Here is a 23,229-nt window from a genome sequence, read left to right as displayed (position 1 = left end):
CCTCTCTGTCCCCCCGGACCCGGAGCAGCCGTCCTCGCCTGCCGCTGGCACCCCTTTCCCGCCCCTCCTCACGTCCCCCCGGCCCCGCTGCGGCTGTGCCATGGCAGGACGGGACAACCTGAAGCTGGGAGCTGGAGCAGATGTGGCCAAGCAGCATCCCCGGCCCCTCTTTTGGGGTGTTTTTGGGCATGGAGCTCTCCGGGTGGGCAGCGGGCTGGTGCCGAGCCGGTGAATCCCTCACAGGCGCCTTTGCCCCGGCTGCATCCCTATTCCCACGCTGCCGAGTTGGGCAGCGGGTCGAGGGGCTTCCCTGGAGACGAACCCGATTTCATTTCACTGCCAACTGAGAGGTCGAAATACAACGCTTTAAGCCCAACCTGCAAATAAATCCATTTTCCTTCTCACTAGCGTCATCGAGCCCGGCGTGCCGAGGCTGTTTTACATCCCAGCGCTCCGTCGGCAGCCTTCAAATTAGCCGACGGCGGGGTACTGCGTGCCGGAGTCCGGGGCTGCTTCCCAACAACCTGCCTGGCCAGGGATGGGGGCCAAGGCTGCTGCCTCGAACTCTCCTACCCCATCCCTGTATTTTGGTTTTTTTGGTGGTTATTTTGTTTTGGCAAGCTCGGGATAAGGCAGTGGGACGGAGCGCGGGGCTGGCGCGGTGGCAGGGGGTGGCTGTATCAGAGGGGAGCTACTTACGGCCCTGCCGTAGCACGGGTAAACCACAAAAAACCAGGAAGCGGCAGCTGAATATTAAATAAAAGATTTGACTTTTATTTAAAATAAAATGCATTTGTACATAGTTTTGAAACCACAGGAACGCAGCGTTAGTTATTCCTCGGCATTCGGCGGGGCAGGAGAGGGCTCCCCGTTAGCGTTAACGCTGCGCCGGCTTAACGAACGGGGAGGTCCTGGCCCCAGGTATGGTATCGAGGGTGTTGTGGCACAGCTCTGAAATCCTATTTAACTTAGATATAAATTTACTGGACTGAAATTCTTTTTTTTTGATTTTTTTTTTTGTTTTGTTTCTTGGTTACTCCCCTTACTCCGTACAGGCATACGATAGTTAATGCTGCTAACACCAGATCTATGTAATATTCTAGCTGGCTTGTGAGACTAGTTAAAAAAACTGTACAATTTTATAAAATTCGTGTTTTTTACATTAGTTACATAAAACCTATACTTCATAGACCTTTACTTCATATGGTAATGAAAAAGTTTGCATATCATAGGCAGAACAGTGACTATGCTGGTGAATACTAAAAAGTGTCGTAATACAGTATGGTGTAAAAATAAAATAAAATTAAAAAAAAAAAGACAATATAAATGATTATCAAAAGGCAAGTTAACAGATAAAAACCAAGCTATAACAGACTAACAGAAGATCATCTTCGAGGCCACACGCAACTATTTTCAAAGTCATGTCAGGCACCTGTAGCAGTCCCGGTGCATGTAGTGTGAAAAGGAGAGATGGCAATTCTACTTATGGGTAGGACGACTTCAAAAACAGGTCAAATGTACAGAATAAAAAAAAACACCAAAAAAAAAAAAAAAAAAAAAAAGAAAAAGCAAACACTCATGCATTAAACATGATAAATAGACTTCATATAGGTTAAGCCCTGGATGGCTTTACAAGAAGATGGCTTAGAGTTCTCTTCGAAAATTGGCTATTTTAAGTCAGTCAAATCTTTTCTTGATCTGCCCATCGGATTCTGTATCTGAAGGCCAGCAGCACCATCACCCGGCCCAGACACGGTTTTGTTATAGCAAATTAAGAGAAGTGCTCATTAGTGCACACAGATTAACTGGTCTGGTAATGCAAAAATTTTCATGATTAAAAAAAAAAAAAAAAAAGATACATTTCAAGCTTACTTTATTAAGCAGCATATTTCAAAGAACAGCTTTTTAAAGTTAAATATTAATATGGCCATGGGGTTTCCTCTCGGCGCACAGTACGTGGGACTCACACCCAGCCGCTGGTCAGTTTGTAGAACATCTCTTCGTCTAAACTCTCATTCTGATCTTTCGCTCGCGTCGACAAGAAGATGTAGCCGCCGATGAACTCGTGAACCACTTTGCAATCCACCTCCGTGCAAATGAAGGACACCCGCACGTCGTCCGCGAACTCCACCGTCACCTAGAGGGCAAAACCGCAGGGGTGAGCCTCCCCGCGCCCCCGGGGGAGCCACGCCGACGCACGCTCGGCCGCCTTCTCCTTTTCTGTGAAACCAGATGCCTTTTCCGTTGCCTAAGCAAAAACCAGCGACGTTTTTTCACTTACCCGGTGAGGCGAGACCCGAGGGGGGCTCTTTCGTTTTCTGCTGGAGGGTAGGAAGGCTCTGCAGGGGGATCGGGACAGGCTGGGCCGATGGGCCGGGGCCAGCGGTGTGAGGGTCGGCAAGGCCAAGTGCCGGGTCCTGCACTTGGGTCACAACAACCCCGTGCAGCGCTGCAGCTGGGGAAGAGTGGCTGGAAAGCTGCCTGGCCGAAAAGGACCTGGGGGTGTTGGTCAACAGCCGGCTGGACATGAGCCAGCCCTGTGCCCAGGTGGCCAAGAAGGCCAACAGCATCCTGGCTTGTGTCAGGGACAGTGTGGCCAGCAGGAGCAGGGCAGGGATCGTCCCCCTGCGCTCGGCACTGGGGAGGCCGCACCTGGAATGCTGTGTCCATTTTGGGCCCCTCAGCACAAGAAGGACATTGGGGTGCTGGAGCGTGTCCAGAGAAGGGCAGCGGAGCTGGGGCAGGGTCTGGAGCACAGGGCTGGTGGGGAGCGGCTGAGGGAGCTGGGGGTGTTCAGCCTGGAGAAGAGGAGGCTGAGGGGAGACCTCATCGCTCTGCAGCTCCTGGCAGGAGGGGGCAGGGAGGGGGGGTCGGGCTCTTCTCCCACGTAGTTAGAGATAGGACCAGAGGATATGGCCTCAAGCTGCGTCAGGGGAGGTTTAGGTTGGATATTAGGAAAAATTTCTTCATGGAAAGAGTGGTCAAGCACTGGACCAGGCTGCCCAGAGAGGTGGTGGGGTCCCCATCCCTGGAGGAGTTCAAAAAACAGGCAGACGTGGCACTTAGGGACATGGTTTAGTCTACTCTCCCGTTAATTGGTTTAGTGGTGGAGTCGGCAGTGTAGGTTAATGGTTGGACTGGATGATCTTAAAGGTCTTTTCCAACCGAAACGATTCTATGATTCTAAACGAATATTTGGACGCGATGATCCTTATGGGTCCCTTCCAACTTGAGATATTCTACGATTCGATGACGCAAGGCTTATTGTTAAACCGTTCAGATACAGAAATACCTTTTATTGCTTCTTAAAATTACTTTATTCTCCCGTGACTCAGCGATAATTACCCAGCGTGTTCGCACCTCTCGGCGGTGAGCACGTGGCGACATCCTCTTTGCTTCAAGTGAAACAGAGATCGGGCACAGACCTGTCCAGGGCTGGAATTTCTTTCCAGTTTTCCCTGTGAGTGTATTCTCGTTTTGTAAGTTGAAGTTTGGCGTTAGAAATGCTTTATGGGGGCTGGGGGGAGCTCGTTCTGGAGTGACTGAATAGCCGGTCTGTTTATTGATGCCCGTTATTTTTTTTGTCTCCCCATCACTGACAGCTCTGCGGGAGGGAGAGGGATTCCCAGCAGAGTATCCGAGCCGAATAATTGGGATATCGGGGCTTGCAACTGGGTCAAAACAAAGACTCTGAGGCAGAGGGGAAGCTGAATAATTTCTCTAGCAACCCTTAACGAGCCGCAAAGCGCAGGAGAACAGCCCTCACGTATCCCTGGCAATTTTCCTCGGGTGTTGTGCTGAATAAGGACCGCAAAAAGTTTGTGCATCCAAACGTAACGGTTGGGTAAAAGCCCATCTCGGAGCCTAGCGAAGGGTCTGCTGTTGCTTTGCTTTTCATTACTGGCATGAAAGTCTGAGCTGTACTGCAAATAAAATGAATTTCGGTACGGATAAGGCCCAGTACATTTACGTTACTGGTTAGGATCAAGCCGGAGCATCAGTTCTGAAGTTGGATCTTTTTTTTTAGTTGCCTTTGAGTGGGTGTTCAGAGACTGGAAAAAATCGTTATGCATTAAGCGTGTAACTGGTTGCATTAAAGAAAGATTCTTTTTTTTTTTTTTTCTTTTTAAGGGTCATACTCAACTCTACCAGCAGTTAGGACAAGCTCCGCTACACCTCCAAGGAGGGTGGAAAAGGGAGGAGGAGAAATTATATTACGTTAACGCAGGTGGATGGGACACACTTTAGAAAACAGCCATGTGAAAACCTGACTTTTTAAAAAGCCGACTTACAAAGTCAACTTAAAAAATACCCGAGGGCAGCGTCCGTCTCACGTAACAGGAGCGGGGGAAGAGGTGTAAAACACCGGCTCACCATTTTAATCTCCCAGTTCACGTTCCACTGCTTCATGTTGCTGAACCGCCAGGTTTTGACGGCGTCGCCTGTGCTCGCGTCCATCCGTATCAGCCGGTTGTAGGCGATGCCGATCAGCTCCTCCTTCTTGCCCCCCTGGAACCTGCGACACGGCAAGGGATAAATAAATGCATGCCCCTGATACGCGGCTACGCACGCTAAAGTCAGCAGCTGAGCTAACATAAAATCGGTTTTGTAAGTCGATGCAATTAATGCTTCTAATTTCAGCTCCAGTGCGACTTCCACAGCGAAGGACGGGCTGCGTATTTAACGTACCCCCCCGTATTTATTCACGAAATTCCTCCTGCTCTGCCCAGCAGACCCACCGACCTTGCGATGAAGTGCGTGATGCCGAACTCCGGCAGCGACTGCCAGGCTTGAATAAACCGCATCTTCGCCTCGATGAGACTCATCTGAGCAACGTTCTGGTGGGCTTCCAGGATGCGTGCCGTGATCTGCGGGTGGCGAGACACACCGGCTTTAGGCGAGGGGGCTCGCTAGCGGCATCACGACAGCCACGCGAACGCGGAACGGCTCGGGAGGCGTTTGGGAGCCAGCGCGGTTACGAACGACGCCGATCATCGATAATTTCTACCCGGAGGTCTTATTTCAGCTACGACGGCTCAAAGCCTGCGACCACGGCTGATAAACGTGGAGCTGCTTTTGCTTCCTATCTCCAGACGTATAAAAGCCAATATAGATCGGAGCTGTCTGGAGGCAAAGAGCCGCTCAGGCTCGTTCAGTTTAAGACGCAGGATGTGAGCAAACGGCGGGGCAAGTTTCTGGTGTAGGGTTTCCAGTTTCGCAGCGTAAATCACTGGGGACCATTATAAAAACCAAACAGGGCCCAAGTTTCTCCGGGGGGGGGTGGGGGTGGGTATTGTTAGTTTTTTCATCGCTGCTCTCCAAACCAAAGGGGGTTCTAGACTATTTTATCGTAAATTTATCTTAATTTTATTGTTGCTGTCACTTACCAAGTCTCTTACATAGCCTGGCTGTAGATGGCAAGGCGGAAAAAAAAAAAAAAAAAAAAAAAAAGAAAAGGAGGCAGAAAGAAAAAAAAGCAATCAGAAATATGGCAACAAAGCAAAGGAAAAGTGTAAATCAACTGCAAACCAAAGTTCAAGCAAAAAAAAAAAAAACCAAAAACCACATGCACAATTTCTTAGGCAGAAAAGCAGCCAAAGTGAACGTAAGGACGGAGAGGGGCCAAGCGAGCAGAGATTCGCCCCTCGTGCCGGCCCTGCCTGAGCACTGGGCATCGTGTCGGGATGGTTTTGGTCCTGCCGGTGGGTGAAGGGGAGGGGGAAGCTGCCGGCTCAGAGGAGAATTCGCGTCCTCGCGCTCCTCTCCGTGCCTCTGCACAGACTCAAACCCACTTACTCGCAGAGGAAGCTCAACAGCTCACCGCGGGCCGTTAGCTCAGTAGCTCCTTTTATTTGAGATACGCAGAGAAAGGACAGGGACGCTGCCCGGGGTAACGGGCGGCTGGAGGGCAAGGTCAGCCGGAGCGCGCAGGGCTGCGGAGCGAGGTGGCCTTGCCCTGAGGATCGACAACGCCGGGAGATTTCTGGGGATGCATCTGCCCTTGCGAGCCGGCTGAACGCCGCTCCGGCACCGAACCCCAGCAAGGCACCTGAGCGCTGTGAAGACGTTTATTTTGGGGTTGGGTTTTTTTTTTTCTTTTTTTTTTTTTTGCATTTAGGATTTGGTGCTTCCCAAACCCAACCTGCCCACCCTACGCTGCGGCAAGGGCACGTGGAGACAAACACCCCCCGAGCGGCTCTGGGGCTGGTGTGGGACTGAGCACCTCTATAAATCCTCCGCAAGGCCCACTGCCAGCTCCCATTTCGACACCGTTTGTGGGCTGCGCGACCTCCTCCTCCTCCTTACCCCGTGCCGGGGCGCGGAGGGACCCTCGCAGCCGAATTCCTTGCATTCCCGCAGCCTCCATCCCTCCGTCCCTCCCAGCCAATGCGTGCTGCCGGCAAACATCCTCCGCTGCTGCAAGCTCTGCCTCTGGCCGTAAAGGAAAAGCCTAAATCCGCTGTTTAGGCGATGTCTACAGGGGACCCGGAGTTTGCGTCGCGGCCGCCGGCCTGGCTTGGAGCAGGGCGAGGGCTCATGCCCGTCCCCACAGTTCAATGGAGGTTATTTTTATAACGAGGATACCTGCACGGTAAGCAAGTTCTGCGAGCTAATATTTTTCCAGGTGCCTCCATTTTACTGACTTCAAGCCAAGGAGGTATTATATATGTTAAAATGGTATATTTATGCAGCCTCTCCTCCATCCAAGTGGATATAAAGGCTTATTCAAAAGAATAATAAGGGCTATATAAAATATAACTCCACTGCCAGGAAATCATCGTGCTGTGCCAATAAAAAGTTATATTTTTCCTGCTTCTCTGACTTGCAGCCTTCTTCTGGGTTTGGAGAAACCGTATCTAGCCACAGCCAGCCTGAAGCACACAGGCTGCGAAGCTCCAGCTGAACGATTGAGTCACCGAAAGGCCACGGAGCAATGCCTTACTTATTTTTGCCACTGTCCTGACATATAATGTCTTTCAGAAAGTCATGCATTGATTTCCAGCGCAGAACAGTTCAGCCCTGTCATGCACGGACCAAATGCAGCGCGGAGTTCAAGCACAAGTCACAGCAACTCAAAATGAAGCAATGTTTCAAGGGCTGGCATTTGGAAGTAGTGGAAAAGCAAAGAGAGAAATCTGCAAACTGCATTACAGCCAAGTCTGGATAAAGCACCACAAGCAACTGCAACTCCACTGATCCTGAGGATTTCTGCAGGGACTCTGTGCAAGGGAAGGGGTTTTAATCCCAGCACCGGGGACTGATTTCGTCTCATCGCTGCTACATCTGCGCGGGGAGAGACGGGGGCGGCTGGCCGATGCTCTGCTGCACCGTCGCTCGGTATCAGCAGGGGCAAGCACCATTCCCAAAAGGCATTTAAAATAAATGCAAATAAATTTAAAATGTATTTAAAATAAATGGTTCCCTGCTGCCGAGGCTGTATACGTGCACCGTCGCATAATAAACGGCACAACTGAGGTGGTGGGTGCCGTCCCCAGGTGCTGGATCGAAACCACACGCTTCAGGTGGCATTTCATTTTAGTAACCGCGTGCATCCGATAAGTGACAACACCCAAACCACGCAGTGTTAAACACCAGCTACCGCCGACACGGGTGCACGGTCAGTCCACACCAACACCGACACCATCCCGGGAGAGCGGGCGAGCACGTACCTGCTTGTTCTTGTACTTTTTCAGGTAGCGAGGAGAAACCAGACACTCGGGGTTAATGTCGGTGTTGATTTGTTCCGGGATCAGCTGTGGGTCTGGATTCAAATGCTGCATTTTCAGGAAGGAGAGGATGTTCTGTACTTCCATGCCGTAGGAGCTGTCGGCCATCGTCTTGCCCTTGGAGGCCAGGCGGCAGGCGGCCATCCAGCTGGCGTACTGCGTCTCCTGCCCCCCAAAGAGAGACCGTCAGAGCGGTGGGGGTGCCCCCTCCCCCAAAAAAATAAAACTCCGGGGAACCTTTATTTTCCTTCCAGCCCCAGGAGACTCAACCACACACAGAGACGGGCAGAAACCCAGCCAAGGCGCAGACTACAACCACGGGACAAAGCCAAGGAAGAGCACGGGCTGATTTTCTACTCCAAATTCGCGCGCGTGCTCACGTGCAACGCTGAACGTTGAGAACAGATGCACGTGGGTGCGTTTTGTAATTTTTTTTCATTAACACCAGCTACACGGCACATCCGAGCGTGAGCTGATGGTGAAGGACGAAGCAAGGGCCGGTCCAAACTTACGTTATCGCAGCGAAGCCAGATTTCATTCATTCCCTCCGCCACCGGAATCAGAAGTTTGATGTTAAACTTCTGACCAGAGATGTTCACATCAGGGGTAACTTCACATCCTGCGATAAGGGAGTCAATGTTTAACAGGGGTGTGAAGGACAACGCTTTAAAAAGGGGGGAAAAAAAAATCAAAAAAAGGAAAAGAAAAAGCAAAGCACTCCAACTGAAGGGTGTCCAGCAGCATCTCAGTGCTGCAAAGATCTTACACCACATCTCCGATGGGATAAACACTCTACGTAGCAGGGACAAAAACCGCGTCAGATGTCTCTTTTTCCAAGTGACAGGAAAAGAGGAGGAAAAAAGCAAGACCTGATCCGAAAGCAATGCAGCCACAGCTAACACGCGCCCGCAGGATCCATCTCATAGGTCCTGCCTGGCCTCGAGAATGGACCTGGTGGCTGGCAGCTACTCCATGACCCTGAAATTTTCCTGAAAGTGTAGGAAAAGGTGGCTGGATGGGTGCTGCTGCTCACCCTGAAACCCCCAAACATTATTTTGGCTGGGCGCATCGCTGCTGTAGTCAGTGGCAAGGTGTGAGCATCCCGCTTTTGGTGTCTGGAGAGAACTACGAGCGGCTGTATGAACACCGGGGGGGATGAACTGAACCAGGCAAGTTAGCCCGGGCCCCGCTTCAGCGCCGCCTCTGAGATTTTTTAAAAGTGCCGTCACAGCAGATATGTCAAAAGCTCCCAAAAAGGTCCTGCGGGCCGGGCTTTGCTCTGACTGCAGCCTGAGGTCGCTTGGCACCGCATCTGCTCCTGCCTCCGTGGGGGGAAAAAAAAAAAAAAGAGCTTTCTGCAGTTTGGTGGCTGAAGGACAGGAATGTTTAACTTGACATAAGAAACACCAGCAGCCGTAGGAATTTAAAAACTGTGCAAGGCTCGCAGGGAGCGCTTGAGCGAGGCTGCTCGCAACCAGCACCAGGGAGAGGAGGAAAAAAATTTCAAGGCAGCGCAGGAAGAGAACGGTCTGTTCTCTCCAGCGCAGCGTGTGCTCAAACTTATTCTCCGCTGCGGGAGGTCGTTCAATTCTTTTGGATAGCCGTGACAAAAAGGAGAACGCCAAGTTGTCTCCCCATGAGTATTAGGGAGCTGGCGGCGCTTCCCCTTGGGGTCACACGTACCACGTATTCGCTTTCTAGAAGTCTAAGTATATGCCACGCTATCAAACCCGGTCACCCTCAACCCTTTAAACATATTTACTCAACCCTAGGATGGCATGCCAAGAAGATGAATCAGTGGGAAAACAAGATGCAAGGGGAGCAGCCTATAACTGGACTAAAATGCAAATAAAATAATAAAAAAATAAAATGCGCTCATGCTTCTCTTACCTCTCAGGTTCATCTGGTGTGCAGGAGTCCCGTTGGATTCCTCTTTGCTTTTGTAGCAGGAGATAGAGGTATCTTTGAAGGTGCACCAATATGGCTTGTAGCCTTTCAACGTCAGCTTCTTGGGCCTGCCAGACAGGTTGAGGGACATTACGTTTGGTTTAAGCTCCTAAACCAAGCTGCTGCAATGGGAAACTCGGTTTTACCCTTGAAAACCTGGTGTCGGCAGCCTGGGGTATGCCCACCCCCGGGACAGTCCCTGCCCGGGAGCTCAGCCACCACCCACCATCCCTTCACTACAACGCTGGGTCAAGACATTGAGCTGCAATTGCAAATTTGGACTCTTAAACCCCACGGAGGTCCCCCTAATTTGGGGTAAGGTGGGGGGAGCTGTACTATAAAAATGGATGTGTTCATGAACTGCTGCAAAGTATTCCTCTTCACCTGCCACATTAAACTGGAACCCCTTTGCTCGAGCTCTGAAAGGAAGCGGTACTTCTAAAAGACTTGTCAGTCGAGCACATGCACGAGTATGCTCATTTTTTTTCTTTTTAAATACTCCAGAAAACATTTGATTCCTTCCCATGGAAAACACGGATTTTGCCTGACTCTGCAGAAGCAGCGATGGCCCTGCAAGCCCCACCTGGCATGGCGGTACCCTGAGCCTGCTCATCCCACCACGAGCCCAGGACCTTTGTAGAGCTACAAGTTTCTGATTTTCTTCAACCCCCTTAATTTCTAAACCTTTTTCAAAGGTTGTATCTGCAGTTTCTCACTGCAATGCATTTCTCACATCTCCATCCCAGAAATAGCTGCTCAACCCTCATCTGTAGGGATCAAATAGGCTGCCAGAGAGGTGGTGGAGTCCCCATCCCTGGAAGTGTTCAAAAAATGGGCAGACGTAGCACTCTGGGACATGGTTTAGTGGGCATGGGGATGTTGGGTTGATGGTTGGACTGATGATCTTAGAGATCCTTTCCAACCTTAGTGATTCCTAGTTTCATTAAAAATGATCCAGCCACCAAGCCAGGAAACACGAAATTATCCCTCTCCTCTTAACTGGTTTAGTGGTGGACTTGGCAGTGTTAGGTATGGTTGGACTGGATGATCTTAAAGGTCTTTTCCAACCTAAACAATTCTATGATTCTACAATATGCGGTGGCCCCAGTTGCTCGTCCTCAGGGCTCTGCACTTTAATTTCCAAGCAAAAGCGTGCTGGGGGCTTGTCCTGGTTTTGGCTGGGATAGAGTTAATTTGCTTTTGCAAACTGGATTGCTTTTGCTCACGGATCTGGGTGCACTTGGTGGGTGATGCGGAAGGATGGGGAAGTCCAATGTGTACCTCAAGGGAATTTGATTTTGGGTGAAAATAGCTAATGAACCGAATTGTATGATGTTAATTATGTCATCTCTTTTACGGTTGCTGTATGCCACTTCAGTGTGATTACAGTAAGAATCGCCCAGATTAACGAAGTATGAACTTTGACGAAACCGAGCAAAGTGCAGCAGAGTTGGAACCAGAACTGGCTTCAGCATGCAACAAGCCAACACCACACACCATCTCTCCTGCCCTGAAAGGCTGTGATGACAGGTGGAACCCAAAGTCATGGACTAAACGAACTCAACGGACATTTTAGAGGGATGGCCCGTAGGCGAAGGGAATGATATCTGTGTGTATATATCAAGACAGGGAAAATGGTGGTGATTAACTGGAATGCTTAGTTGGTGGTGGTTGTGGTGCTTAGCTGCCAACTGGGGTTAAACCACGACAGGGCTTCTCGGGGAAATTAGGGAGATGGGGGAGAAACACGGCGTCTGCTGGAACCCCGCTGCTCCCACACCTCTGATGGACATCTGAGCTCGGGGCATCTGCTGCCTCCTCCTGCCTTTGCTGGTTTGCCTGCTCCTAAAGCCCTGGCACATACAGCCCTGCCCCGGGCAAACTTTACGGCCGCAATTTCCTTTGAAAGCTGCCTCCCGCTACAGAAGAAGTCACCAAGCTCCAGCCAAGCCATCCTGCACGTGCAGGTTTTTCCATCCTTTGCTTTGCACCCTTCGCTAAAGATGCTTTAATGCATCTTTACGGTCTTGAGCTTTTTGGGGGGCTCCTTTAAATGGCAGGCAGGGCATTTTGGCTGGCACGGGCAGCAACCCAGCTGGCAGGGGAGAAAGAAACATCCCCAGTCTCTGCAGCAACACCAGGCACGTACCGGGACATATATATAGGACTTACAGATAAGGCATACTAGGGACGTACATTGCAGCTCCTCCCCAATGAAGCGTGACAAGAGGCACATCCAAAGCTGGGCCAGCTCCATTTATGTTGGGTTTCTGGCAGTAAAATACCGCCTGGCCCTCATTTTTAGCCGCAAATGGGAATTCTGTGCTTCCCCGCCGTGGCAGGACAGCCTCAAATCCCAACCTCAGGGTTTGGGCTTGCACTGGGCGAGGAACCGGCAGCTTCTTGCTGCTCCATCTCCTGCCCCACCAACTGGCACTCCAATTTGCAAGCAATTAGCTCCCCAAGTCGTGCCTAATTTTATTGGCAAACAAGCACATCAAAGGAAAGAACAAGTTTTTTCTTTGTTCAAGGGGGGGGAAAAACACCCACTCAGATGCAGGGCACAGGCTGCAGCCCTGAAACTTTGTCCCTATTAAGACAGACTGCAAGCTCAGATGGACGTGAAGACCTTATTAATTCACCTTCGGAGAGGGAGAAAAGAGTTTTTCAGAACAGAAGTGGTAGGTTCTGGCTCCAGAACCAATCAATTAATACAATAAAGGCTTGTTCCAGAGTTTTTCAGAACAGAAGTGGTAGGTTCTGGCTCCAGAACCAATCAATTAATAAAATAAAGGCTTGTTCCAGAGCTATTTCGCTGCCTACTGCTTTTCTTCTATATCCTATAGCTATGCTGTGAAATCTCATCGTTACTTCCAGTTTCCAGAACTTTCACCGTAACACTCGCCGCAGCAGGCAGTAAATTGCAAAAAGACGGTCGCGGCTGCCAAAATGTTACTCAAAGTCCAGACGCTGCCGTTCCCGGTTTCCACATACCACCATCCAAGTCAAAACAGAATAAAAAAAAAAAAACCCTAAATCCTGAGTGAGCTGGAAGAGGAGTCAGCTTAACCTGCTCCCTTTGGCAAGCAGAGGGCAGACGGACCGGGATCCCGGCTGTTTGTAATTCATCCAGCCTCTTGCAAACCAGGAGAAGTATCGGAGCAAGTTTTCTAGCTTTCACTCCCAATTTTAGGATGACTTGATTACTTCACGGGCATTAATTGTGTTACAGAAATATCCCGGCACGTGCTGCTGGCTACGGGATGCAGCAAACTATCCCGGAGGGATGCTTGCCCGCCGGGGCAGTGATAGTGGGAAAACACCCCGGGGTTTATATTTAAGAACTGATTAACTTCAGTATCGAATATTTCGCATAGCGTGAAATACTTAGCGACTGCGCTACAGGATAAAGAAGTAAAATGTTTCAACAGCAAGAGCACGCAGATGCTCTGAGCTGCGGTATTGCACAGCGATTGCTCGGTGGCGTTTCACACGAGGTAACGCAGTGGCGCGCAGCGAGATCTTAAGGCCAGGAGATAAAAAAAAAAATGGATAAAATGGATATTAGGCGGTAGGACCATTAATTATTCATAGACATTACCAGTTTCACAAGCACCTCTTCCCATCAGCACTTACTTGAAGACTTTAATGTAGTCGGCGAGCTCCGGGATGGAAGTGATGTCACCCTGAAAATAAAAGATGATCCCGTTCACCCGCCTGCCCGAGCGGAGCCGGGGTGGTGGGTCCGGGAGGGAAGGGATGCTGCACGGGGGAGGACGCCGGTGGCAGCTTCACCGGCCAACATCGGGGCTCGGGGCATGAAAACGCTCCTGAGAAAGCCTCATCCATTTCATGGGAAAAGCAAGCGGAGAAAGAAGTCATCGTACAGAAGCGCCGTTTGGAAACCAGAGGACGAGGTTTTATTTTGTTTTGAGGAATTCCTGCTGCTGCTGGAGCCAATTCCCACCCGCGAGGTCACCGGCGGTCACACCGGCTCGTGTTTGCGCAGGCATTTTTCTCCTCCCTTAGTTATTTCCTTATGCTCCGAACAAAAGGAAAAAGATGCTGCTCTGCACCTCCACGGAGGACTGGGGAAGGGCTTTCTGGCAGTTTAGAAAGGGTTTTTTTCCCCCCAGCTTTTTTAATATTGAGTTTATCTTCACATTCTGCATGCGCCAAATATACAGGGTGGCACTTGCAATTCCCACAAGCTCAAACTAAAGGGTTTTCGAAGGACAGAAAAAGCAAGGACTGCTCCAACAGCTTCCAGCAGCAAGACAGTTTACTTTCCATCTGCAATGAGCAATGCTGTTTATAGATACCGCGGGGGGGAAAAAAATGCAGAATCTAAACAAACAATCCAGTAATTGCCCATTATCCGTATTCAATTCTCGAACGCATCTGGAAATGGCTACTGCTAGCAACCCCGACGGAAAGGGATGGAGTTTTTTTGATGAATCATTGTCGTCTTCACTCCTATCTGGCAGGGATTGTTCCTTAGTCCCGTGCTTCAAATCTGGTTTTGCGAAGAAATTTTATAGAAAAGATCTCTCGGCAATAAAACCTCGTCATTATTTCTATCGCACCGAAGCAGCGCTGCTCTCCCCGCGGCAACTGGTTAACATTGTAAACCTCTGCCGTTATTAATGCTAGTAAAACAGGCTAAGTATGTATGTTAACTTCAAAAGGACCCTTTGGAAACACTTAAAAAAATTATATGAAGGGTAAGACTGGAAAATTTCAGGGGTTTTAGGGTTTGAAAGAACTTAAAATGAAACTCAGAGATGGTATAAATGTGCAAAGTGCCTGGAAAAGCTGTGCTGTGCCAAGTCTGACCAGACCTACTCCTTTTTCTGCAGTTTAGTTTTTGGGCTTTACGATTTTTAAAGGTGGAAACCCAGTGTTAAAACAGCATATCAGAACAAAAATGAAATCCTCTGAAATACAGTCATAGCACACTCCAGGCTAAAATCCAGTATAATAAAAACAGAAACAGGGTTTCATAAGTGTAAGTTATTTCTGAAAATCACGGCAGCTGTTTTTAGGTACCGTAAAACTTTGCCATGAATTAGAAATGGTGGAGGAGAAACCTCAGCATGAAGAATTCAGTATTTTGGAAAGTCGGTAGCGAGAGCACAGAAACCAAATTAATTTTAATTTAATTTTCCATTATTTCACCAGGCTTGGTGCAGCGGGGAGATTCAGTGAGATCCCAGCTCCTCTGGGACTTCTCCAACACCATTTGGTCTTATGGTCCCAGCAGGAAAAACACAATATTGCACTTGACTTCTGCAGCAATGCAGAGCTGGGCACGCGGGAAGGGCTGAGATCTCCCTGCTAAATTAACTGCAAACACCCCAAAACCAGAAGGCAGTCTTAGAGCTTAAATGAAGCTTTTGGTTCAATACGTGCACGTGCTCAAAGAGGTTTTTACGCCGCGTTGGGCTCAGAGCAGAGCTCGGCACTGGCCCCACGCCGGACACTGCCTGGGGTCCCCCTCCCACCAGAATTACTCCTCAGGATTTAAAAAAATATTATTTTTAAGAAAATATTATTGGGGTCTGTGTTCTGCATTGCTCCACTGGGCTGTGGGCAACTTTCTCATGCTGGAAGAGCAGGAATAGAAAAAAATGTAGAGGAGGGAAATAGAAAATGTTGGATGCCTGGAAAAATTCCCAGCTCAGGATGGTTATTGCTGCCTCGTGCGAGGTGAGGAGGGGATGCGCAAGCCACCCTGCCGCCGCGTTCCTGCAACCCTTACCAGGATCGTCGATGTTTTGCCACCCTCCAAAGTAATTTCCAGATCCGAGAGCGCAGCATCCACCTCATCCACCTCCTTGTCGCTGTTGTTCAGGTGGTTTTCCGAGGACATGATGGACAGCTTATTGATGTGGTACTGAAAGGCAAGGCACAACGTTTCACCAGGACGCTCCTGCGATCTGCTGGATGCCGCCGGCTCGTCACAACGCAGCCGCCGTGCTTGGGAAGCGGAGTGGAAAACCGGGCCGTACCCTCTGCGGGAGCAGAGCCTGGCGAACGCTGCGACCTGAGTGCGGTTGAGCCAGGAATGACCGGCTTGGCTGTTTGCAGTGCAAGGAGTCGGTGGTCCGAACCCTGAAGGATCACTCTGGACCCCGCAGGGCAGAGCTACTCTTTCCATAGCATCACAGACTGGTTGAGGTTGGAGGGGACCTCTGAAGGTCATCTGGTCCTACCCCCTGCTCAAGCAGGGCCACCTACAGCCCTTGCCCAGGACTACGTCCAGATGGCTGTTGAGTATCTCCAAGGATGGAGACTCCACAACCTCCCTGGACAACCTGTGCCAGTGCTCGGTCACCCTCACAGTAAAAAAGTGTTTCCTGGTGTGCAGAGCGACCCTCCCGTGTTTCAGTCTGTGCCCACGGCCTCTGGTCCTGCCACAGGGCACCACTGAGAAGAGCCTGGCTCCATCTCCTTATAGCCTCCCATCAGGTATTTATATACATCGATAAGATCCCCCTGAGCCTCCTCCTCTCCAGGCTGAAGTCCCAGCTCCCTCAGCCTTTCCTCAAAGGAGAGATGCTCCAGGACCTTCATCATCCTCGTGGCCCTTCCTTGGACTCTCTCCAGTATCTCCACATCTCTCTTGCACTGAGGAGCCTAGAACTGGACCCAGTACTCCAGGTGTGGCCTCACCAGTGCTGAGCAGAGGGGAAGGATCACCTCCCTTGACCTGCTGGCAATGCTTTGCCCAATACAGCCCAGGACACCATTCGCCTTCTTTGCCCCAAGGGCACATTGCTGGCTTATGGTCAATCTGGTGCCCACGAGCATCCCCAGCTCCTTTTCTGCTTCCCAGCTGGGTGGCCCCCAGCACACACTGGTGCCTGGGGTTGTTCCTCCCCAGGGACAGGACTTTGCACTTCCCCTTCCTGAACTTCATGAGGTTCATGTCGGCCAATTTCTCCAGCCTGCCAAGGTCCCTCTGGCCGGCAGCATGACCCTCTGGCCTATCAGCCACTCCTCCCAGTCTGGGAAGACGCATTGCATCTGTTTTTACCCCAGAAAACCAAAACATCCATAAAATCCTACACGAAGGACCCCGCCCAACCCACTCTGGACTGCCCGCAGAGGTAAACCGAGTCTTTATAGTTCTGTTTGCACTCTTTGTTTCCTAGGAGGGGCCCTAGGAATGGTTGGACTGGATGATCTTAAAGGTCTTTTCCAACCTAAACGATTCTATGATTCTAGGATTCTAGGAGCAGACAGCCCTGCTCTTGCCGGGGATGCTCTTTCTGCATCCTACAGCGACAAGGCGCGCCAGACCACACGTAGTAAATGGCCTGCCATCCATCTTACAGAAGTCAATAGCAGGTGTAGTATTTATGCCAAATCACGCCCAGTATTTCATAAAACAGATAAATAAATAGTTCTGGGAAACCCACAGATTATCACCAGCTGTTTGGGGGGCAGCGTGCCAGAAACACACAGTTCAGTAACCTAGTATACTTACTAGGGTTTTTTGAAAAGGGCAAGACTAAAAGTTAAGATAGACATAAACACATTTGGTAAAAGAAGGCCAAGTTCCTTTTCATGAGAAGTAATCAGCAGCAAATATTTAAATTACCTAATAAGCTTAAGGGAGGATTAGGAGACGGGAAATGATCTGACTTCTACCAGCATAAGTCCAAGCTCCCACCAAAGACAAGGTGAGGGTTAAAACACCAGTTACAGCAGACTTCACTGATCGTGTTAATCAATATTCATCAACAGAGAAGTCTGCAAAGCCACAGAATCAAGTTTAACAACAAAGGTAAGCGTATCGGGCTGTCTCCTACCTGCAGTGCCGCAAACATCATCATTTCTTCCTCCGTGCACTCGATCTCCTCCAGCAGAATAGCCCATTTGGACTGCTCGTACAGCTGGTTGATCCTGATCGCATCGTACTACGGCACAACGCAAAAACACAGATCGGTTGTAAAATGTACGAGCGCGCTTCAAGACAAACCACTTCATCTTTCATTTCAACGCAACCCTTCAACCCGAGACTCCGGAAGAGCCTCCGCCACCGAAGCGGAGTGGCTCTAAGCAACCCTTTGAGCACCTCTAGCAACACCTAAGCATTAGCAAACCGGTACGTGGGAGCACGCAAAGCCCGGTTTGATGCCTGCAAGACCCATTTCCAAGGCGGTGGAAGGTTTACCAACACAAAAGCACATTAGAGATAGAGGCATCCTTTGCTCAAAGCCTTTGCCTGCAAGATGCAAGTAAAATCTATAGCTCTGTACCTTTGGATTCAGGTCAAAAAAGCTGTAGTACTTGAACCGGAGCAGCAAAGCTTCATTTTCTTTCACCTCCTGCTCCATAAGGGATCGGGACGAATCCAGCCATCTGTAAATTGTCAACACGGGATAACACACACAAAAAGCTCCGGCGAAGTTGTGATGACACTTTCAAGAATGCAATTTAAAACTGCATATTGGGGGCGGGGAGGGGGGGAAAAGAAGAAAAAAGCAGAGAAACAAATCCTTAACTTACCCTTGGTTGATTTTGGCTTTATCGAGCAGCGCCTGTGGCTTGTACATTTTAGCTAAGGACTCTGGGGAGGTGACGGGCTGGCTCACGGCCAGGATGCCCGGGTTCCCCTCCGACAAGGCGCTGTCACCGAACCAGGCTGAAGTGGGTGACAGGGGACTGCCGTCGTGAGCGTCGTAGGTCGGTGTCATCGTTTTGCTATAAAGTCCTGGGCTCGAATATATGTTTCCTACCGGTAGGAGGAATAAAAGCTGGGAGTTAGCTCACGGCCAAGCCCTGCCTGCTCCCAACCAAGCCAACTCAGACACAAACCCGAAGCCAGCGGATGAAAAACCTTCCCTTTTTTTACCATTTTTTTTTTTTTTCCCCGCAATGGGAAAACACTGCGCTGCTTGTTTTCCCATGAAAAGCTGCCCCTCTCTCTCAACTCTTCTCCTAGAACAAAACTGATGGAAAACTCATTCTAGCCCAAAGCCATGGGAAAAGGCGCAGGTCTCCCACGCCGGGAAACTCCTGCCCCCTGCGTTTCTGCGGCACCTGGGACACCAACAGCCCCCGACTTACCGGTATTACCTGTTGCTTAAAGATTTTGGAAGTCAAAGGTTTTAGAGGAGCAGGAAAATAAACTAAGGGCGCGGCCAAAGAGACCAGAGGCAGAGCGCAAAAGTCCTACTGAGGTGGAGCTCACCTTTGACGGGGCCGATGTAAAGAATATCGTTGCCTATAGAGAGGGAAAGAAAGGAGGGAAGTGAGAAGGAAAGTCACCGGGAGAGTAGGAAAGGACAGAAGCCGAAAATGGGCATTTTCGGATGAGGGCAGAACAGCACAGGTGAGGTTTAACCACCCAAACGGAGTGTTTGCAGCAGCGCTGGTGGACTCGGCAGGCAAAGCACCCAAAGTGACTCCACGGTTATTTTATTCACGTTACAAGAAACAGCCGGGCACGGAAATGCGGCATTTCACGGACGGAAAAGCTTGCTGAGACAGCCAAACAAATTTGGTATTAATGCGCTGAGCAAATGGTGCGATTTGGTGCAAAACCGATCCCGAAGCACGCATTACTCCCAGGCCTTTTAAAGCTTTACAGCTTGTACAGACTCAAAGCAGACCAAAAAAACCCTTTTATAATTACAAATTTGAAGAGAAGAAAGTGGACCCAGCTTGGTATCTCATATCCCAAAATAGCTGAGAGCTAAATAGTCCCTATTCATTTCATGGGAGCATTGATTTTTACGTTAAGAATATAAAATAAGGATTTTTCAAAATAAGGGAGGTTCAACGACCGTATCCTAATGTCAGTAATTCCACTGCGTATGTACATTGGGCAATGAGCTCAGCATCATTTGCTGGGCATAAATCTGTGCACCAGTACCAAGAAGGACCAACAACTGGCTTTTTGGGAAAGAGCTGTGTCCTTTTTAAATCACGAACCTGTTCAGCCGTGCAATTCAATGCACCCAAACTCTACCTCCGAGAGCACTACTAAGGGTGTTGAAGGTGTGTGTGGCAGGGTTGAGATGCCACAAGCGAGGTCTTCTGTGCCACCTCCTGCTGCTGCCCTGAACCACCACCTCGGGCCACCCTCCAGCTCCTCACTCCAAACAATCCCTCCTCCTGGAATGCCCAAGAAATGACAGAAAGCTGAGCTAGACATCTGGAAAAATCTAAGACCAAAACAACAGAAAAATCTTTCCAAACTCTCATTTTTTTTGCCATGGGTACAGAATCATAGAATGGTTAAGGTTGGAAAAGACCTTTAAGATCATCCAGTCCAACAAGTAACCTAACACTGCCAACTCCACCACTAAACCGATTAAGGGGAGAGTCATAATTTCATGTTTCCTGCCTTGGTGGCTGCATTATTTTTAATGAAAGTAAAACTGGGAATCATGAAGATTGGAAAGGGCCTCTAAGATCATCAGCCCAACCATCAACCCAACACCCCCATGCCCACTAAACCATGTCCCAAAGTGCCACCTCCGCCTGTTTTTTGAACCCCTCCAGGGATGGGGACCCCACCACCTCTCTGGGCAGCCTGGTCCAATGCTTGACTACCCCTTCCCTGAGGAAATTTCTCCTAATATCCAATCTAAACCTCCCCTGATGCAGCTTGAGGCCATTTCCTCTGGTCCTATCGGTTGTTACTTGGGAGAAGAGCCCGACCCCCCCTCCCTGCCCCCTCCTGTCAGGAGCTGCAGAGAGCGATGAGGTCTCCCCTCACCCTTCTCTTCTCCAAGAAGTATCTCAAGGAGACGTACGAACGGTTTGAATCAACAGCATCATACCAATGACAGCCAACATCTTCATTAGGAAACTTAAATAATACAGAAACGTGATTCCAAACTGCCTGACAGGATGGAAGATATAAGAGAAAACGGGATGCTTTTAATGCTCCTGCTAGTTTTGCCAGCATCCTGGTCTGGACTAACGTTTTGACAAAAAGCCTGGGGACCAGTAAGCACCATGGGAACCCGTCACTGAGACAGACCCAGCAAATTGGGTAGGAGCAAAAAAGCTGCAGAAAAGATGAATGGATGGAGATATTCACCTTCAAGCTTCACACTTGCAAGGAGAAGGCCGGGAGTGACTTGCCAGGTACTTATAGCAGGTACCTATACTTTGGGAGTTGGACTCAATGATCCTTGTCGTCCCTTCCAACTTGAGATATTCTTGGATTCAATGATTATAAAAGCAGCAGAAACATTCTCTCCTCACAGACCGTTATAATGCTGGAGCAGAGCCGTCCAACAAGAACCGGCAATAAACCACCACCACCACCCATAAACCGCATCCCGAAAGATGCTCTTGCCTCCTCCCCATCCGCCCTTGCAGTGTGCCAGCCTCAACCTTCACGTGGCTCAAGCAGACAGGGCTGAGCATGAAGTGGACCAACAACAGCAAAACCCACTTCTTGCCCCAAATCGGGCAGGTTTTCCCATGGACTTTCCCCAACATCCCTCCGCTCCAGCACCTGCTCCAGGGGAGCAAAGCTCCCCCTCGGATGTTCTCCTCATCACCTTCTCCGAATGTCTGAAATGTCTCAGAAGAAGCTTCTCTGAAAAAATTTGCCCGAGGCAAGCAATGTCATGGAATGTTCCAGTTGAAATAGCTGTAAGTTTGGCTAAATTATAAGCAAGTGAATACAGGTCTTCTAATGGAAAGTGTTGGGCAACGCGTACTGTGGGTGTATTGACAGCTCTGCCTACAGTGATTTAAATGGGTTTCACTGCCAGGTACGGGGTGCTCAGTGACAAAACATGTCCATTAAATATAAAATAAGCGGATCCTGAAATATTAACTCATTTTACAGAAGCATTCAGTGCACAAACTAATGTTGGAACCATGCTAGAAACAGTTTATTCAGCTTAAAAAGATGACTTTTAACTAATGGGACCTAAACTTCACAGGTAGCTGCAGTAGTTAAAGCTGCAGCAAAAGTAATTTCATTCACAAGGAAAGAAAAACCAGCACATTGATTCAGAGTGACTTGCTGAAAGACCAATAAATAAAATTTAAAAATATTTTTTGCGTACGTTTCCCCCAAAGCAGGCCAAGTATTTCCTATTGATCTAACGGAGATGCTCTCTGTGAACGCTGACTTTTGGAAAGGCTAATTGCTGCTCTTCAAGATGAAAATGCCAAATGAAAATGAAAATTGACTGGAGGCTTGCCCGATGCAGGGAAAACTCCCTGAGCCAGGAGTGGGAGAGGACTAGCCCAGAAGTATTTTTTAAGTAACTGAGAGGAGAAAGAGTGAGACGGGAGCCAAAGGAGGATCATTTTCCCCTTGCTACAGACCCATGCTGACGGTCTGCTGCGGAGCCTGTGGTGCGCATCACTTTGGCATGCCAGCTCCAGGGCATCATCGCCCTCACCCGTGCCCTGCGCGGCCAAAACCTTTCCGCTCGCAAGCCCAGAGCCACCAGCGGCATTAACCACACTGCATCACCTTCACTTGTGCTTCAGTTAATTTAAGACCAATTAATAGAGGTTTAGTGAACTCCACGATATTTTTTTTGAACTAAAGCTGCCCTGCTTCCCTCTCGTCGCTGGATTTAAACCCAAGAGCTTTGGCAGCCAGACACGTCTCGCTCGCCCGGCAGCGCGCATCGCTGCGGCTTTCTCCGCAAGTCCATTTGGGCTAAAGTGCTCCCACTTGACCGACTTTATGGTTTAAGTTCCTGCCATTTGCCTTCAAACACCAGACCTCCGGCAGCCGCGGAGCAGAGCCGAAACACCCCTCCGCTTGCAAACACCACCCCGCATCAATTTGCTGCCTGCGGCAAGAGACGTTCCACCATCAGCGACGTTACTCCGTTAGCAATTCTCTTCGTAGCTCTGCTCGGGTTCTGTAAGCCGGACTGGCCAGCTACCCCCCTCCAGCAATAAAAGGGTTTTCTTTTAGCATTACGATCTATAGCTATGCCCTTAACATAAGGGAACGCTAATGCAATTAATAAAATACTGGTTTTGCTGGGCTATAAATAAGGAGTAGAATGGTGGTGCTGCCTAAAACACACCTGGAATTTGACATTAGGAACGATTTTCCATTTAACTCCTTTCTTAATAGGGTAAGAAAACCTTTCAGTAACACAATCTGAGTGTTAAAGTGGTCACACTTGGTTTCTGTTTTATTTTACAAAGTCTGGTTTGTTCTCCTCCCCTCTATGCGTGACAGCTTCAGGCATGCATCTGTGCGACCGTGACCCGAGTGCTGCAGCCCTGGATGATTTATGGAATTTATCTGAGGTCCGTTTCTTGCGCGGACCTTCAAGAATGAGGTCCGGCCGATACCACTATGTCGTGTGCCCCCCCATTTTATTTTCTGTTTGCCTCCGGCCAACCCCCTCCCTGCAAGCCCATCCTCACAAAGCAAGCCCCAGCTCACCGGACCCCGGCGTGATCAGTGGACCCTCCAGCTCGAAGGCGTCGTCTTCACATTGCTCATCCAACTTCTTCTTTTTTTTCTTTGACGGATCTCTGGGTTTCCTCAAAAGGGAGAGCTCTTCTGGATGCCTGATATCTGGGGAGAAAACGCACC

The 23,229-nt window shown here is 49.5% G+C and overlaps 1 protein-coding gene across 2 annotated transcripts in view; it reads right to left on the bottom strand.

Annotated features, from left to right (window-relative positions):
- Nucleotides 1-1,939: 1,939 nt before the first annotated feature.
- The window catches only part of FERMT2 (FERM domain containing kindlin 2), a 55,591-nt gene continuing 34,301 nt past the window's right edge, over nucleotides 1,940-23,229 (bottom strand). The window contains exons 3-15 of one of the 2 annotated variants that reach the window (XM_075712026.1): nucleotides 23,077-23,211; nucleotides 18,192-18,417; nucleotides 17,942-18,044; nucleotides 17,492-17,599; nucleotides 15,436-15,570; nucleotides 13,311-13,360; nucleotides 9,618-9,742; nucleotides 8,240-8,346; nucleotides 7,671-7,892; nucleotides 5,388-5,408; nucleotides 4,744-4,868; nucleotides 4,375-4,516; nucleotides 1,940-2,137 (exon numbers count right to left, since the gene is read on the bottom strand). In XM_075712026.1, the coding sequence (XP_075568141.1) occupies nucleotides 1,964-2,137; nucleotides 4,375-4,516; nucleotides 4,744-4,868; nucleotides 5,388-5,408; nucleotides 7,671-7,892; nucleotides 8,240-8,346; nucleotides 9,618-9,742; nucleotides 13,311-13,360; nucleotides 15,436-15,570; nucleotides 17,492-17,599; nucleotides 17,942-18,044; nucleotides 18,192-18,417; nucleotides 23,077-23,211 (1,673 nt within the window). In that variant the 3' untranslated portion in view covers nucleotides 1,940-1,963. The remainder of the gene's footprint in view (nucleotides 2,138-4,374; nucleotides 4,517-4,743; nucleotides 4,869-5,387; nucleotides 5,409-7,670; nucleotides 7,893-8,239; nucleotides 8,347-9,617; nucleotides 9,743-13,310; nucleotides 13,361-15,435; nucleotides 15,571-17,491; nucleotides 17,600-17,941; nucleotides 18,045-18,191; nucleotides 18,418-23,076; nucleotides 23,212-23,229) is intronic. The other variant, XM_075712025.1, reaches the window with a different exon arrangement.

This window comes from Pelecanus crispus, chromosome 6 (genome assembly GCF_030463565.1).
Source record: "Pelecanus crispus isolate bPelCri1 chromosome 6, bPelCri1.pri, whole genome shotgun sequence".
Taxonomy (NCBI): domain Eukaryota; kingdom Metazoa; phylum Chordata; class Aves; order Pelecaniformes; family Pelecanidae; genus Pelecanus; species Pelecanus crispus.
Note: the sequence above shows the minus strand (reverse complement) of the source record. Positions and strands in the feature narration are given on the sequence as shown.